General features: G+C 45.7%; 1 protein-coding gene across 1 annotated transcript in view; it reads right to left on the reverse strand.

Moving 5' to 3' along the window:
- PYGM (glycogen phosphorylase, muscle associated) overlaps positions 1-13,062 on the reverse strand; it is a 717,259-nt gene extending 704,197 nt beyond the window's left edge. Inside the window, 1 exon segment of the mRNA XM_077457746.1 lies at positions 12,695-13,062. Within this exon segment, the coding sequence (XP_077313872.1) occupies positions 12,695-12,937 (243 nt within the window). The 5' untranslated portion in view covers positions 12,938-13,062.
- Between the last annotated feature and the right edge of the window lie 4,225 nt (positions 13,063-17,287).

Below are 17,287 nucleotides of genomic sequence, written 5' to 3' on the forward strand. Positions count from 1 at the left end.
AAGGCTTTACAAAGGGCTCTCCAAAACCTAGAGGTAAATTGCACCCCCGGTCCGAAACAATGTTCTTTGGGAGTCCGTGATGTCTGACCTTGATAAAAGTATGAGCTGTTTCGGCCACAGAGGGTGTACCAATCATTGGTATTAAGTGGGCCATCTTGTATAGTCGGTTTACCACAACCAGGATGGTCGTGAAGCTTTCAGAGGGAAGAAGGTCAACAATAAATTCCATAGAGATCCATCTCCCAGGGGTGATAGGCAAGGGTATCAATGACCCCCAGGCTTTGGCTTTGTCTCCTTTGCTAGGTAGACATGTCGTGCATGACTTGACATAGGATCTGCAGTCCCGACTGTGGTTAGGCCACCAAAAGGACCGCTGAATGAGCTTGTTAGTCTTATGGGCCCCAAAGTGCCCTGCAAGTTCATGATTGTGGAATGTCCTGAGAGCCTGAGTCCTTGCTTCCTGGGGTACGAAGATTTTGTCCTGGTGCAAAAGTAATCCATCCAGCCTCCTAAATGAGTCATGTTCGGATTCAGGGCGAGATGCAGAAGCTTGTTCAATGGATGCCTTTTAGGCTGGGTTGAATTAGCAAAAAATTTTGCGCAGATAAGATGGTGCTTGGAGGAGCACATTCAGTAGATTCAGGGAACATCCTGGATGGGGCATTGGCTTTTCTGTTTTTGGAACCCAGGCGGTATGTCAGGTAGAAATTAGATCTAGAAAAGAATAGGGCTCATCTGGCTTGTCGAGGTCTTAGGCATTTTGTGGATCTTAGATATTCCGGATTTTTGTGATCTGTAAAAATCATAATTGGGTGGTTAGCACCCTCCAGCAGGTACCTCCATTCTTCAAAGGCAAATTTAATTGCCAGGAGTTCTCTGTCATCCACATCGTAGTTTCTCTCGGCCTGATTTGGCTTCCTGGAGCAAAAGGCTACTGGATGAAGCAGGGCCTTTGGTCCCTGGCACTGAGAGAGCACGGCTCCTGTAGCTACTTCGGATGTGTCCACCTCGAAGACAAAGGGAAGAGCTGGGTTTGAGTGTTGCAACATGGGAGCAGAGGTGAAGAAGGCCTTCGGCTGGTAAAAGGCCGTTTGAGAATCCTGGTTCCAGGAGAAGCGTGAGTATAGGTGAGTGGGCTGGGTGATCGGGGCAATGATAGTTGAGAAATTTTGAACAAATTTCCTATAAAAGTTAGCGAAGCCCACAACCCTCTGGACACCTTTCCTGTCAGAAGGTGCAGGCCATTGCAAGATTGCTGAGACCTTCTGAGGATCCATGGAGATTCCCTCTATGGAGATTATGAGTCCCCAAAACTGGAAAGATTGTTTCTCAAACTTGCACTTCTCTGCTTTGGCGTATAAGCCATGGGTTCTTAAGTTCTTTAACACTTTCTGACATGCTCTCGATAGCGTTCAAGTGAAGCTGAGAAAATTAGTATGTCATCCAGATAGACAATTAAGAACAGGTCAAGGTATTCCCTGAAGATGTCATTCACAAAATGTTGGAATGTCACGGGGCATTACATAGCCCCAATGACATCAAAAGGTACTCAAAGTGCCCAAAGCATGTTCGGAAGGCGGTCTTCCTCTCATGAACTTCCCTGTAGGCCCCCCATAAGTCCAACCTTGTTGAAAACCTGAGGTGTTCGGAACCTTTGGAATAACTCATGGAACAAGAGGGAGTGGGTATCTGTTCTTGATGGTGATTTTATTAAGGTCCCTATAATCAATGCATGGTCCGATTCCATCTTCTCAATGAAGAAGTTGCTAGCTCCAGCAGGCGAAGAGGAGGGGGCGGATGAATCCTTTGGCTAGGTTTTCATCTATATATTGTCGGAGGACCTCCAGCTCCAGCTCCGATAAAGGAAAGATTCACCCTAAGGGTACTTCTGCTCCAGGTAGCAACTCAATCGGGCAGTCGTAAGACCAATGCGGGGGCAGGACATCAGCACCTTTCTTGGCAAAGACATCAAGGAAATCAAGGTAGGCCAAAGAAACGGCATGACGGGCATATGGTGTAGGTTAAACTGAGAGACACACTGAAGGGTTGACAGGCGCGGGGTTGCTACAGTGTTGGTGACAGTAGGGAGATGAGAAGCTGATTTCTCCCTTGGTCCAGTCGATTTACTGGGTATGGCCCCGCAGCCAGGGTATCCCTAGGATGGCTAGGAATATAGGAGACCTGATGACGTCAAAGCAGAGATGGCCTGCATCCGTGCTGGCAAGGACAGAGAGTCTCCTGAGTGACAGGTCCAGAGCTGGGAGCAGTACCATCTGCTAACTGTACATCAAGTCTTTGTTCCTTTAGTTTCAGGGGTATGCGCAAGTTCTTGGCAAGGTTGATGTCCAAGAAACAACTACAGGCTCCAGAGACAACAATCGCCGCAGCTTGACTTCCTTTCCAGCCACCTGCAGAGAGAGGGGGAAAATTACATGAGTGGATACAGTCCCCGATAACTGGAGGTGCGAGGGCCGTAGAAGGCTGGATTTACTTGGGTGAACAGGACAACTGTGAAGGTAATGACCCGAAGCTCCACAGTAGAGACACAATTAGCTTGTCTCCTGCATGCTTTCTCTTCAGAGGTTAAAGCAGGGTGGAGTAGGCCAATTTGCATGGGTTCCCCATCAGAAGTATTGATAGACTGGGGAACAGAGACTGGGAGTTTTAGTCCTGTAACCTTTGGCATTACCCATGTGGGTCAGAAGGTCTGAGCGTGTTTGGACCGTTGATCCCACAGCCATCTGTCTAGTTGGTTAGAGACTTTGAGATTCTCTAATGACGTGGGAGCCTCGATCCTAGCTAACTCATCCTTGAGAGTCTCAGATAAGCCCTGCCGGAACTGGTATTTCAGGATAGCGTTATTTCACCTGGTATCAGCTGACCACTTGCAAAACTCCACAAAATAATCTCCACCGGTCATCTGCCTTGTACTAGGGCATGAAGGGCAGAATAGGCAGTAGCAGTCCACTGTGGATCATCATATAGTGTAGCCATAGCATCAAAGAAGGTGGCAGCTGAATCCAGTACTAAATTCTTTTGCTCAAAGAGGTTATGAGCCCAGGACTGTGGCTCATCTGATAAGAGTGAGATGATAAAACCCACCTTGATGGTCTCATGACAAAAAATCCTTGGTTGCAGGGCAAAGTAAAGTTCACAGGCATTTTTAAAGGCCCTGAATTTCTGGGAGTCACCTGAAAAGCGCTCAGGAATGGGGACTCTGGGCTGCGGAGGAGGTGATCCCACAGCAGGTGTGGCTATTGGAGGAGAACTGGCCATTGAAGCTGAGATAGTGGAGCTAGTAGCTTGGTTAGAATCAGCAGGCGTCATGAAGTTAGTGAGGGAGTGAAGGCATTCTTCCAGCAGAAAGTAGCTGTCTTGTAAGCTCTGGACAGCTTGCGTAAAAGCCACCATCTGCTGACATAGGGCTTCCAGTGCAGAAGCACCTCTCTCGGCCTTAGACATCGTGGCTGGTTGATACTATCATGTACCTAATGCTGGAGGCCGAGAGAGAGGGCTTCCCTTGCGGCTAAATTCCATACCCCCTGATGTTGAAAACAGGAGAGGTCAAGCCCAAAGTAGCATGAGTCACCTGCTGGACTGTATGCAGGAGGTTACAGAATACAGCTGGTGTGCTGGCATAGAATCAGCAGACAGGTAGTACCCGTGAAATGTTGCAGGATTTGGATAATGCTGCGACTGGAGTGTGGTCAGAAGGAAGCCTAGGTCGCGAGCTGGGTTGGTATCAAAACAGACGTGGTCAGTTGGATAGCCGAGGTCAAACACAGGAAGCAAACAGGCAACAGGTCAAGGACAAGCAGGAACGGTAACAGGAGACGCAAGAACAGGAATATAACGGAGATAACACAATGGAGGAGCCGAAGATCAACCAGCAAATGCAGAGACTAGCAGACTTCCTTATATAGGCCCATATGATCTGCTAGTAGAGATGCTGGGTCCTAAAGTCCTTCTCCTGCCATAAGTGCTTGTAGAGATGCTGGGTCCTAGAGCCCTTCTCCTACTGTTGGTTTCCTGACAACAAGTCTGACTATTTCTATAAAATATATTACCACTCCAAAACATAAACAATATATATATAAATGAGAAAATATATCCTTACTATCATGCTTTTCTATGCCAACTATTAATCTATATATGTGTCCAAATTTTAAAATCACATCATAATCCTTAGGAAAACAATACCACTGATGAAAATAGCTTGCGATATTGCCAGCAGCTAATCATTAATAAAGTGCAAGTGCCAAATATATATAAAAAAAAAAAATATATATATATATATATAAAACCCCAAAAAATAAAAAATATATGTGTGCCAATATTACTCTCTATCCTTTAGATGTCAAATTATCAACATATATGTGTACAACACAGTACAATGAATGTCCTCAACATATATGTGTACACCACAGTACAATGAATGCCCTTAGTGAGTGATCACTTATGTGCAATAGTGACGTTCCTTCTCAATATTTCGTGTTTCTACTTCCACCACTTAACGTGACTTCACCACCACCTAGTGCAATGGCCACTCACCAGATATATCAGAATATGCGCCTTTGGTTTATTTATTTAGGATAACCACTCAGTTTTTGTGATGGATCCAGCAGCAGCGTTTCCAAGCAGTATACTAATGCCTTAAAGACATATGGATAGCCATCATAGTGTAGTATGTAACTATTATTTTGTTAAAAGTTGAAAAACACCATTAAACAGCCGTGTATATGGAGAGGAGTCTCGATCTATCTCCCAATCTATCCCTATGACACCATGCAGAGTGGGTTAGCATGGCGTTGGGAGCTGACGCTTCTTCCCCAGACATCCCTGTTATTGCAACTGGTTCTCCTGCACCTGTGGTGCCTATGGACACTCTGTCGGCGGTCCTGGAGGCCTTTGTTGCCAGGGTGGAAGAGGTGTGCGGGCACAAGGGGGGTATAAAACGCCCCCTCCCTTCACTCTTCTGGGGAAAGCTCTGATTCAGACTCGAGCCCCGCTGTGACAGGTAGCCCCTGTTCTGATGTGTCAGAGGATGTGGACCAGGATCGTTCGCACAATGAGGATGACTCCGTGCCCGGGTCAGCGCAGGAAAAGGCGCTTGTAGGAGCACTTATTACAGCGGTGTGGGATACCCTAAAGATGAAGGATACGGCGAGGGAATCTACAGAGGTGTCGGTCCCTTTCGAGTCCCACAAGCCAGCTCGATGATGTTTCCTTACCCAACTTATTTTGATAAGTTTAATTACAAGGAGGGGGGAAAACTGCAGTGGGCCCTTTCAGTCCCGTCACACATAGCGTTGCATTACCCCTTTGAGCAGAGTTTCCTGAAGAAATGGACATTTCCTCTGATTGTTGATCCCCTGGTTTTCAGGTTAAATAAGGTAACCATGATTCCGGTGGAAGGGGCTCCTGCTTTCAAGGACCCTGCCGACAGAAGGGCTGAGGCAGTTTCCTGGTCCATGTTTACGGTGGTGGGGTCAGCATTGCGGCCAGTGTTAGCCACAGCCCTGGTGTCACAGAAGTTTTCTGAATGGGCAAAATTGTTGCACCATGAGTTGGAGAAGCAACAGGCTCCCTGGTCTGTGTGGAGCTGGCGGACCAGTTGGTGCAGGGCCTTAAGTATGTCTGTGATGCGGCCTTAGATATGGCCCCCTTGCTCTCTAGATCCTCTGTATAAGCAGTAGTGCTATGTCGCCTGGTTTGGCTGAAATTCTGGTCTGTGAAACAGGCATCTAAGAAAGCACTGCTTCCACAGTCCAGAAAAGGTAAGGAGCCACGCCGCAGGCTCAGAAGCAGATTTTTTGTCCACCTGGGTTAGCAGGTAAGTGTTCCCAGTCCGGCAAGGTGCCTTCTGAGTGACAAAAGCTCCCTGGTTTCACAAGCCAAACAAGCCTGTGAGCAAATCTGTTACCGCATGAAGTTTTGCCCCTGCCTGACTCTCGGGTGAGGGGGTCACCTTCAGGAGTTTGCAGCCCAGTGGACCTCCTTACTTTCCGACCATTGGGTCTGCAAACTGGTTTCATCAGGATACAGTTTCTTTCTTGTCCACCAAACAGAATTTTTCTCTCCAACCTTCATCTTCTTTTGGCTTGTCGGGAAGCCCTGTTCAGGGCAGTACAGGACCTGCTGTTGCATGGGGTGATAGTACCTGTACCAACGCCGGAAAGGTTTCAGGGATTCTATTCCAATCTATTTGTAGTCCCAAAGAAGGATAGGGTCCATCCGGTCCTGGACCTCAACAGCTTTGTGAAGGTATAAAGGTTCAGGATGGAATCAGTTCACTCAGTGGTTGCTGCACTCCATCAGGGGGATTTTCTGGCATCCCTGGACATCAAGGACACATACTTGCATGTCCCCATATGCATCAAGCATCAGAGGTTTCTGCAATTTGTGGTCGGGGATGAGCACTACCAATTTGTAGCTTTCCCTTTTGGCCTGGCATTGGCACTGAGGGCCTACACCAAGGTGCTAGCCCCAATTAGGGCTTTGCTAGGGCAGCGAGGGATTGCAATTGTGGGTTACCTGGATGACCTCCTTCTGAGAGCAGCTTCCGCCTCAGAATTAAGGGAGGATGTGGCAATCCCTATGCAAACTCTTTGGGAGTTTGGGTACTGAACCTACAGAAGTCGGTGTTGGTGCCGACTCAACGCTTGGAGTACCTGGGCCTGCTTCTGGACTCCTAATAGGCGAGATTCTTTCTCCCTTCGCTGCAGACTCTTCAAGCTGAAGTGAAGTTGTTGGTGTCCTGCAGGTGGTCATCGCTGCAGTTTTGCATGCGAGTCCTGGGTCTCATGGTAGCCACTTTCGAGGCGGTACCATATGCTCAATTCCACACTCGAGTCTTGCAAAAGGAGATCCTGTCCAAATGGAACAAATCTCAGTTGTCCCTGGATTGTCAAATTCGGGTGAGACAGCTAGTCAGGGATTCCCTGCTCTGGTGGCTGAGGTCGCCGGCCCTTTGGTCCGGGAAGTCTTTCCTTTCTCTTCATTGGGCGGTGAAAACAATGGACACCAGCCTGACCGGTTGGGGGGGGGGAGTTTGAGGCGTACAGTCAGCCCAGGGTCGCTGGACCCAGGAAGAATCCCGCCTGCCGATCAACGTGCTGGAACTTCAGGCGAACAGGCGGTGCCTCTCCCCATGGTCACAGAGGCTGCAGGGGCGTCCGGTCAGGATCCAGTCGGACAACGGCAAGGAGCTCGGTTGCAGCACTGGAGGTCGCTCACATCCTGTGGTGGGTTCTGTTGGCCATGTACATTCTGGGCGTAGAAAACTGGCAAGCGGACTACCTAAGTCGTCAGACCTTTGCCAAAGGTGGGGCACGCCAGATGTGGAGCTCCTGGCTTCTCGACTCAATCGGAAGGTACAGAGGTTTGTGTCCAGGTCAAAAGATCCCTGGGCGGACACGGCAGACACGTTGGTGGCTCCATGGGGGAATTATTGGCTGATTTATGCTTTTCCCGCAGAGTGGAGGCTGAGGGGATTCTGGTAATTCTGATTGCCCCAGATTGGCCTCGGCGTCCGTGGTATGCCGACATAGTACAAATGGGTGGCGGATGTTCCTTGGAGACTGCCGATGCGAGAGGACCTTCTGTCACAAGGTCCAATGCTTCATCCTATTTACCGTCACTGGCTTTAACGCCATGCAGGGGCATTGCTAGGTGGCAAAAAGACCAGGGGCTTCAGCCTGTAGTACGAACCTGGCACAGGGATGGGGCACACATTGACCTACACTGACTGACATACACTGACCTACCTGACATACATACACTTACCTGCCTGACCCTACCTGACCCACACTGACCTACCTGACATACATACCTACCTGACCCACACTGACCGACAAACACTGACCTACCTGACATACACACACTGACCTACCTGACACACGCTGACCTACCTGACACACACTGACATACAATGACCTAGCTGACACACATGCACTGACCTACCTGACATACATACCTGCCTGACATACATACACTGACACACACAGACCTACCTGACACACATACACTGACCTACCTGACCTACACTGACCTTCATTATACACATTGACCTACCTGACATACATAGCTACCTGACATACATACACTGACACACACTGACCTACCTGACATACATACACTGACCTACACTGACTGACACACACCTGACCCACACTGACCTACACGACACACACTGACCTACACGAGATACATATACTGACCTACCTGTCCCACACTGACCTACCTGACATACACTGACCTATCTGACATACATACACTAACCTACCTGACACACACTGACCTACCTGACATACATACCCTGACCTGACATACATACACTGACCTATCTAACATACATACATTGACCTACCTAACATACACTGGCCTACCTGACATACATACACTGACCTACACTGACCTACCTGACCTTACCTGACACACACTGACCTAACTGACACACACACACACCTACCTGACATACATGCACTGACCTACCTGACAGACACTGGCCTACCTGACATACATACCTACCTGACATACATACACTGACACACACTGACCAACCTGACCCACACTGACATACACTGACCTACCTGACACACATGCACTGACCTACCTGACACACACTGACCTACACACAGACCTACCTGACACACATACACTGACCTACCTGACACACTTACAGTGACACACACTGACCTACCTGACATACATACACTGACCTACCTGACATATATACACTGACCTACACTGACCTACTTGACATGCATACACTGACCTACACTGACCTACCAGACATACATACACTGACCTATCTGACCCAACTTACCTACACTGACCTACATACACTGACCTACCTGATCCAACCTGACCCAAACTGACGACAAGGTTTTGCAGTCGGCTTTAAGGTTTTTTAAGGTTGCAACTCCTCCGTTGAGAAGCTCTGGTTGTTATGAGTAGAGTTATTTTCTTGCTGTTCCCACCCCTCGTTACTTTGACACTGCTTGGGGACGTCCCTAAGGTCAAGATGAAGATGCTGTGTCCGTCAATGAGCGAAAGACAAAATAGGATTTTTGTACTCGCCATAAAATCCTTTTCTCTGCAGTTCATTGGCGGACACAGCACCCACCCCTCCTGTTATGTTTGTACTGCTCTTGACAAACTGAGCTGCTGCATGCAGTGTGAGGGGTTATAGCCAGTAGGACCACCCCCTGGGCAGTACTGTGCAAGGGTTGCTGTTTTTAACACTTTCTGCCTAGTCATCTCCTAAAGTGGTGATATAACTGTAAGGTCAAGATGAAGATGCCGTGTCCGTCAATGAACTTCAGAGAAAAGGATTTTACTGTGAGTACAAAAATCCTATTTAAAAAAAAAAAAAAAAAAAAAAATGTGCGTCATCCAATGTTATGGAGCCGAGTAGGGGCTGTCTTTCCCTCACTCGACTCCATGCTACTGAGGGGACAGCATTGGATTGTCTCCGGTGCAACCGCACATAGTACAGCTACGGCAGTTTGCGGTAAGTGGTTAACCCTTGCAGTGTGGAGGGCCTATCTGCAGGGTTTTTTTTTGCTTAGAGCCCAGGGCAATTGGGCTTTAAGGAATGTGTGCCATAACATGCCTAACATGTGTCCATTACCGCACTGCAATGGCATGCTTAAGTTTGAAAGGACCAATGGTGGAAAAAGTCAGGATTCACAAATAGATGAATATCTAATCTAAATAAAATCACACACCTTCCTTTTCCACATTTAGGCCCTGTTCACACTGATCAAATATGAAAGTCGCACGACTTTCAATCCGACTTTGCCCTGCGACTTCGGTCCAACATCAATCTGACTTTAATGATTAGGATTGAACTTGAGATGAGCGCGACTTGGGTCTGGTATGGATTTCCATGCTAAATTTACAAAAAAAATGGCAAGAGGCCCCCCCAATCCATACCAGACCCTTAGGTCTGGTACAAATTTTGAAGGAAAACACCATGCCAAAATGTAAAAAAAAAAAAAAAAAACGTGGGGCCCCCCAAAATCCATATCAGACCCTTATCTGAACATGGAGCCCGGCAGGCCAGGAAAGGGGGGGCGAGAAAGCGCCCCCCCTCCTAAACCATACCAGGCCATATGCCCTCATCTTGGGGCAGGGGGGCTGTGGCCCCCCAGATCCCAGCTCCCCCCCATGTGACTGAGTATGGGGTACATAGTACACCTATCCATTCACCCAAAAAAAACTGTGTAGTGTAAAAAACAAAACAAAAAGGAACTCGAGGCAGTTATTGACAAGTCCTTTATTAAAAATTAATAATGTCCCCCCAATGTAGATCCAAAGTCAATCACTATGTCTTCCTCCGCCACAACTCGATATAAAAAAACAAAAAACACTCCTCCCCCAATGAAAGTTCTTGAAGCATTTTTTTCTTATTGGATCTTATCGTCAGAGGAAGACATGGTGATTGATGTTGGATCTAGATCGGTGGGACATTATTTGTTTTTAATAAAAGGACAAAAACTGCCTCATGGTTTTTGTTACACTACACTGTTTTTTTTAGGGTGAATAGGTAGGGGTGCTATGTGCCCCATACTCATTCACATGGGGGGGAGTTCTGGGGCCATTTCTTAAAGGGGGCTTCCAGATCCTGATAAGCCCCTTGCCCGCAGACCCTCCCCCAGGGTTGTGGGGGAAGAGACCCTTGTCCCGATCAACATGGGGATAAGGTGCTTTGGGGTGGGGGGAGAGTCCGCTCGCCCGCCCCAAAGCACCCCTCATGTTGAGGGCATGTGGCCTGGTATGGTTCAGGAAGGCAGGGGCTCGCTTCCCCCCCCCCCTTTCCAGGCCTGCCAGGCTGCAGATTTGTACTGATTTTTCAGTACATTTTTCATTGCCTCTGAGCACAAGTCGGATCAGTTAAGATGTTGATCTGACTTCGATGCAACTTCCATTCAATTCTATGGGCTGAAATCGGACAGAAGTCTGACCAAAGTAGTACAGGAACCTTTTCCAAAGTTGGACCAACACAAGTTGGACCAGTTAAAGACAGCTCTCATAGGGAAGCATTGATTTCTATATGTCATGCGGCTTGTGTTCTCTAAGTCAGAGCATTGTTGCAACAGTGTGAACCGGGCCTTACATTCGTTTATGTTTTTGTATACATGACAATGTAAATAGAATTCTGATCTGTCCTCCTTTTTATTTATTTTTTTAAGATATTTATAAAAAAGGTTATTAATATCAAATAAATGTCTGGTTGTGCTTTGGCACATGTAACAGCACTGCATCACACAGAAGCATTCTTTCTTCTTTAATAATGACTACAATTTTGAAACTACTATGAAAAAATAGCAAACAATTCGATTTTACCCCCTTCCTGACTAAACACTTTTTGCGATTCAGCACTGCGTCACTTTAACTGGCAATTGCGTGGACGTGCGACGTTACGCCAAAACAAAATTAACGTTCTTTCCCCCCCACAAATAGAGTTTTCTTTTGGTGGTATTTGATCCCCTCTGCAGTTTTTTTTTTTTTTGCGCTATAAACAAAGAGCAACAATTTTGAAAAAAAAGCAATATTTTTTATTATTTGCTATAATACATATCCACCAAAAATATATATAAAAAAATAATTTTTCCCCCAGTTTAGGCTGATATGTATTCTTCTACATATTTTTGGGAAAAAAAAAAAATTCGCAATAAGCACATATTCATTGGTTTGGGCAAAAGATATAGCGTCTACAAAATAGGGGATAGTTTTATGGCATTTTTATTATAATTTCTTTTTTTTATTAGTAATAGCAGCGAGCTTCGATTTTTTTTTTTTTTATCATGACTGTGACATTATGGCGGACACATCAGACACTTTTGACATTATTTTGGGACCATTGTCATTTATACAGCGACCAGTGCTATAAAAATGCACTGATTACTGTGTAAATGACACTGGCAGGGAAGGGGTTAAACACTACAGGGGCGATAAAGGGGTTAAGTGTGTCCTAGGGAGTGATTCTAATTGTGGAGGAGGGGTGGGCTACCACTGATATGACAGCAATCACTGCTCCCGATGACAGCAAGCAGTAGATCCCTGTGATGTCAAAGACAGAATGGGGAAATGCCTTGTTTACATAGGCATCTCCCTGTTCACGCTGTACGTGGTGGCGTGTGTGCGCCCGCTAGCCCCGCCAATTAAAGGGGACGTATAGGTACACTAATTTGCCTACCTCTGCCATTGTGCCGACGTATGTTGGCGTGCAGTTGGCAAGTAGTTAATGAATCAAACAAAATGTGCATAATCAGGTATTTTGTTAAAGCATAACTCCACTTTTGTTGAGAAAAAAAAAATATTCCCCTCTAGGTGATCTATGTACATTTCAAGGATTTTTACAAACTGTTGCAGATTCTTACGTTTTGTTTTATTTACTATTTTTTTCCCTGCGAAAGTGGAGTTATCCTTTAATTTTAAAATATTTGGAGTGTAGCGGTTGAATAACCTTGATAAATCAGGCATTTAAATCTATAAGAGGAAAGACAGCAAATTTTGACAAATCAGATGCTTTAAGTCTATAGGACTAAAGACAGCAAATATGTTTAGTGTACAATACAAAGTAAGAAAGTACAAACAACAGTATAAACAACAGTATAAACAATACCAAAGTATTAAGACTCTCAAACTTTATAGAATACAGTTACCTGTTCAAAGTGTAACTCACCTTAGGATCATGTTCATAGTAATGCTGTTGCGTTCTGATCCACCGACCCACTAGATGATCACGCACTGTGTGGGCTAAGGCAAAGTAGTAGTCTCGAGGGTTAGCTACATTGCGATCTTTCACAAGTGTGAAGTGTAAGTGGCGATTGAAATTCTTTTTGAGGTCAGAAACATTCTCTGCTCCAGCTAAACCTCGAACACTGATCTGCTTTCGCTTCTCCTGGTCAGTAAGAGGTCGGGACATGGTTCTGGCAATAAGGGTTTAAAAATGGAAGAAACTAGGGATTGACTCCTGATGTGAAGCAAAGTGGAGGTAACAAGCTTCTGAGTGACTTTCTGCTTCAGCTCCTCCAGAAAGCACACCCTGCTCCTGCCCCTCCTACAAAACAAAATAGCCTAAGGGCAGGGCCACAGGAGGCAGATTATACAGAAGGTTAAGGGATGATGGAAGATAGAAGTATTGAGTGTACATGTAATGCTAGCCAAAATTCACTAGCTTCCCAAATTTAATTGAAATGACTGACATGATTCTGTAAAGGTGAAGGTTGAGCTTGTTCACTAGCACTGCACCAAAGCAAAATGCATGGAATGCAGAATATTAAATAGGATACTTTGTTGGACATTGATTTATCATGAAAAAAATAAAAAATGTATGTGCCATATAAATTGGAGGTATCTTTGGTTTAGTACAGACCAAAAGAGAGGTTCAGATTGTGCAGATCATATTTAGTGTGTCCTTCTGGTGTTTAATTATAGCAGTGACCTTCAGCAACTAGGATATAAGTTACATATTACAGGCATAGGGCAGGGTGATGGAAGTGAACATAACTGTAACTCACAGTTGCCCAGAATATGCTGGGATTTGCATTCTTGTTAAATCTTCCTCTTGCAGATGAGCTAATTAAGCACTATTGTTCACAATCTGTTAATTCTAGAGAGCATGTTACTCTTAATTTGTCAAATAAAAGGAAAATGTTACTTGAGGCTGGGTTCACACTAATGCAAATTGGAATGCTGGTTTCTCTGCATCCAATTCTCATGACAGGAGACAATGACTGACTCTCCATGGAGCCATTTCACATAGCTCCGGGGCGGCTGTAGAGCGCACTGCAAAAAGGCTCTTGTGCGCGTTAGGTTTCATTTCAGGTGCAAACAAAAATTTCGACCTGATTCGCACCTGAAACAATGTAAAGGGATGCACCGGACTGTTACTGTGACAGTTAGTGACAGTTAGTGTGAACCCTGCCTAATGCTGGCCATACACGGTTAGAATATCGTACGGAAAAAAACGTTCGCAAATTGTAAAATTTGTCGAACGTGCGTGCGAGAACACCAACATTGTATCAATAGATGTCGCCCAATATTCAACATATTAACGATCGTTAACAACATAAATAGTACAATTGTCCTCAATCGATTATCTAAGCAGTGGAAATTATGTAACAAGGATTCCACCTTTGAGAATCCTCCCACGGAAACCCGTCAGATATTTTTGCTGCGCAGGATACATCTGTCGTTGGAGGTGTTGCAATAGTCTTGGATTGTGGTCCAGCTATGGATGCTCAGAGGAAGAGAAAGCTAGCAATTGCTATGCTGGCAATAATGGCATTGGATAAGGAGGCAACAAAAAAGAAGCAAAGAAAAGCAAAATATTGGAGTAAGGATTGGCTTCTGAGGAGAGAGGAATTATCCCATATGCCGTTGCTAAGCAACTTGCGGGAAAGTTATCCTGACGACTACCGTAACTATCTAAGAATGTCGGAAGAAGCTTTCAACATTCTACTTCAACAAGTTGGTCCTCACATACAGAAGACAGATTCCTTAATGAGGAAAGCGATCAGCCCAGAGCAGAGACTTATAGCAACCCTACGCTTCTTAGCAACAGGAAGAACGCTTGAAGATCTTAAGTTCACAACAGGTATATCAGCGCAGGCACTGGGCCGGATTATTCCAGAAACATGCAAGGTTATCACTAGTGTCTTAAAAAGAGAGTATTTGAAGGTAGGTTAATTTGTCAAATCAATTTTATTTATTAATTGTAAACATAAACGTTACAGAAAAGATAACCTCAAATGTTTGTTTATTGTGCATACTATAATGAACAATCAGACAACAAACTATAGGTTTGTGAAACTTGGATCCAGTGTCGTGGAACTATTTTCTTGTTCCTGTCCTGGCATTCGTCTTTGCCATGTGTTGTCTGTCTGTGAGTGGGAGGGCATGTCAACATGACGTTGCCATGTGGGTTGTGGTTGTGGTTGGGATTATGTAGTACGTTGCCATGTGGGTTCAGGCTGAGTTTGGGAGGGCATATGCATATTAGTTTGCCAAATGTTTTCAGGTGGTGAAGGGGTGTGCATATGTCATTGCCATGTTGGTTCTGCCAACCATCTGTTTTGATTTTGCACTGGCCAGTTAGGTACATGCTGAGATGCAGGAGAATTAATACCTGCAATATGTGTGTTAAATGTAGCTTGCTTCATCTGTCCAATGCTTAGTAGTTGGTACATTAAAGGCTCAATAATTTGTCGTTGCTGGGGAGACATCATGCAAAGTCTTGCAGCAACCAGATTTCCAAAGATATCGCAGTCATCTGCTTCTTTACCAAGTGCTGCAGATGCTTCCCTGAGAAACCTTTTGGTATCATACTCAACTGCTTTTCTCTTTTTGCCACGTTGGGGTGGTCTGGCCTGTCACGTACCTTACAGTGGAGTCAGACTGCTGAGGGTGGCCTCTCGCACGGTTCCGGTCTCCACGCCCCTGAGGATGGGGACAGGGAGTGTGAGGACACGAAAGGGTGCAGGTGCCTGAAGGTGGAAGTAGCAGACCTTGGAGATGCTGGGTCCTCACGGTAGAAGAGATGTTGACTGGTCACGTAGGTAGGCACCGGAAGATCAGCAGGTGTGCAGGAAGCACTGCGTGTCTGTAACAGGCAAGGTCGGCAACTGGCAGGCAATGCGGTACAATAACAGGAGGCAGGTGCGTAATCAGGAACAGGCAAGGGTCTGGCAACGTGCAAGCAAACAAGGTACAGATTCAGGAGACAAGCCAAAGTCGAAGTCCAAGCCGGGGTCAAAGGTAGTCCAGGAGATAGTAGCACAGGGTATCCAAAGGGCGGGTGTCAGGAACGGGTCACAGGAACAAGGATCACGGGAGCAAGGTCACAGAAGCAAGGTCACAGGAGCAAGGTCACAGGAACAAGGTCACAGGAACAACGATCAGGTCTTACAGGAGTAGCTGAAGACGATCCAGCACTGATGTCAGGCCAGGATCCTGTTTATATAGAGGGGAGTGAGCCAGGATTGGTGGAAGTGGCCGTCCGTGCGTGAATACGTACATCCGTTCAGTTTGCGTGGGTGTCTTCGCATGTTCGGATTGGCGTACGTCCACGTGTTCGGATTGGCGTACGTCCACGTGTTCGGATTAGCATATGTCCGTTCATCCTGGAATTCGTACGCCTCTGACGGGGACACCGCGCATGATGCCTGGAACGAAGGGAAACTGCCGCTATACGGGGACGGGCATACGTATGGTGAGTTCCCTGACAGGCCTCTTGTGTTTGGGATATTTCTGGAGTATTATGTTCCTAGGGGGAATAGAAAATCATGATGAATGCATAAGCGACATGTGAAGAATTATATAACTTAAGTTTTTGTTTTTAGTTTCCAACTTGCCCTGAGGATTGGCATGGAATAGCGAAAGATTTTATGGATATGTGGAACTTTCCTAATTGTGGTGGAGCCATTGACGGTAAACATATCCGGATTACGCTGCCAGCACACTCAGGTTCATATTTTTATAATTATAAAGGCTACTTCAGCATCATCCTCCTGGCAATTTGCAATGCCAAATATGAGTTTATCTATTTGGACATTGGGAGGAATGGCCGGAATTCTGATGGTGGAGTTTTTGACAAAACAGAATTCCGAAGACATCTTGCAAGTGCAAAATTACATTTACCACCTGAAGAAGAGAATGTGGATGGGTTAAAATTTGTTTTTGTGGTGGATGAAGCATTCCCGCTGCTGGATAATATTCTAAAGCCATACCCTATGCGGAACCTAACCCAAGAACAAAAAATATATAACTACCGAGTCTCCAGAGCCAGGCGTGTGGTAGAAAATGCTTTTGGCATAATGTCAAATAGGTTTCATACAGCCATCAATTTGAGTTTGCCCGAGATTGATTCAATAGTGGAATGCTGTTGTGTGCTGCACAAATTCCTGCATCGGCAAACCAGCAACTACATGCCTTCATATTCCACCTACAGAGAAGACCTATTGACAGGAACCCTAATCCCTGGAGAATGGAGATCAGAGAGCGGTGCACTGGCAAACCTAGCACCTGAACGGCCCCGTTTGCCAACAGCTTCAGCTCGCCAAAATAGAGAGAGATACATGGATTATTTTGTGGGAAGAGGAGCTATTTCATGGCAAAACAATATATAGTGGCCTGCTTCCTGCTCAATATATTGTGCCAATTAATTAGAAGTAGCATAAATGTTTCTGCACACATGACACATGTGTCCTTGCTAAAGATATAATTTGAATAAACAATTTTACCTGTGCATCAATGTTGTCTTCATGGTCAAACA

Source organism: Lithobates pipiens, unplaced genomic scaffold, assembly GCF_037356315.1.
Source record: "Lithobates pipiens isolate NorthernLeopardFrog02 unplaced genomic scaffold, aLitPip1_a1.2 Scaffold_10, whole genome shotgun sequence".
NCBI classification, from domain to species: Eukaryota; Metazoa; Chordata; class Amphibia; order Anura; family Ranidae; genus Lithobates; species Lithobates pipiens.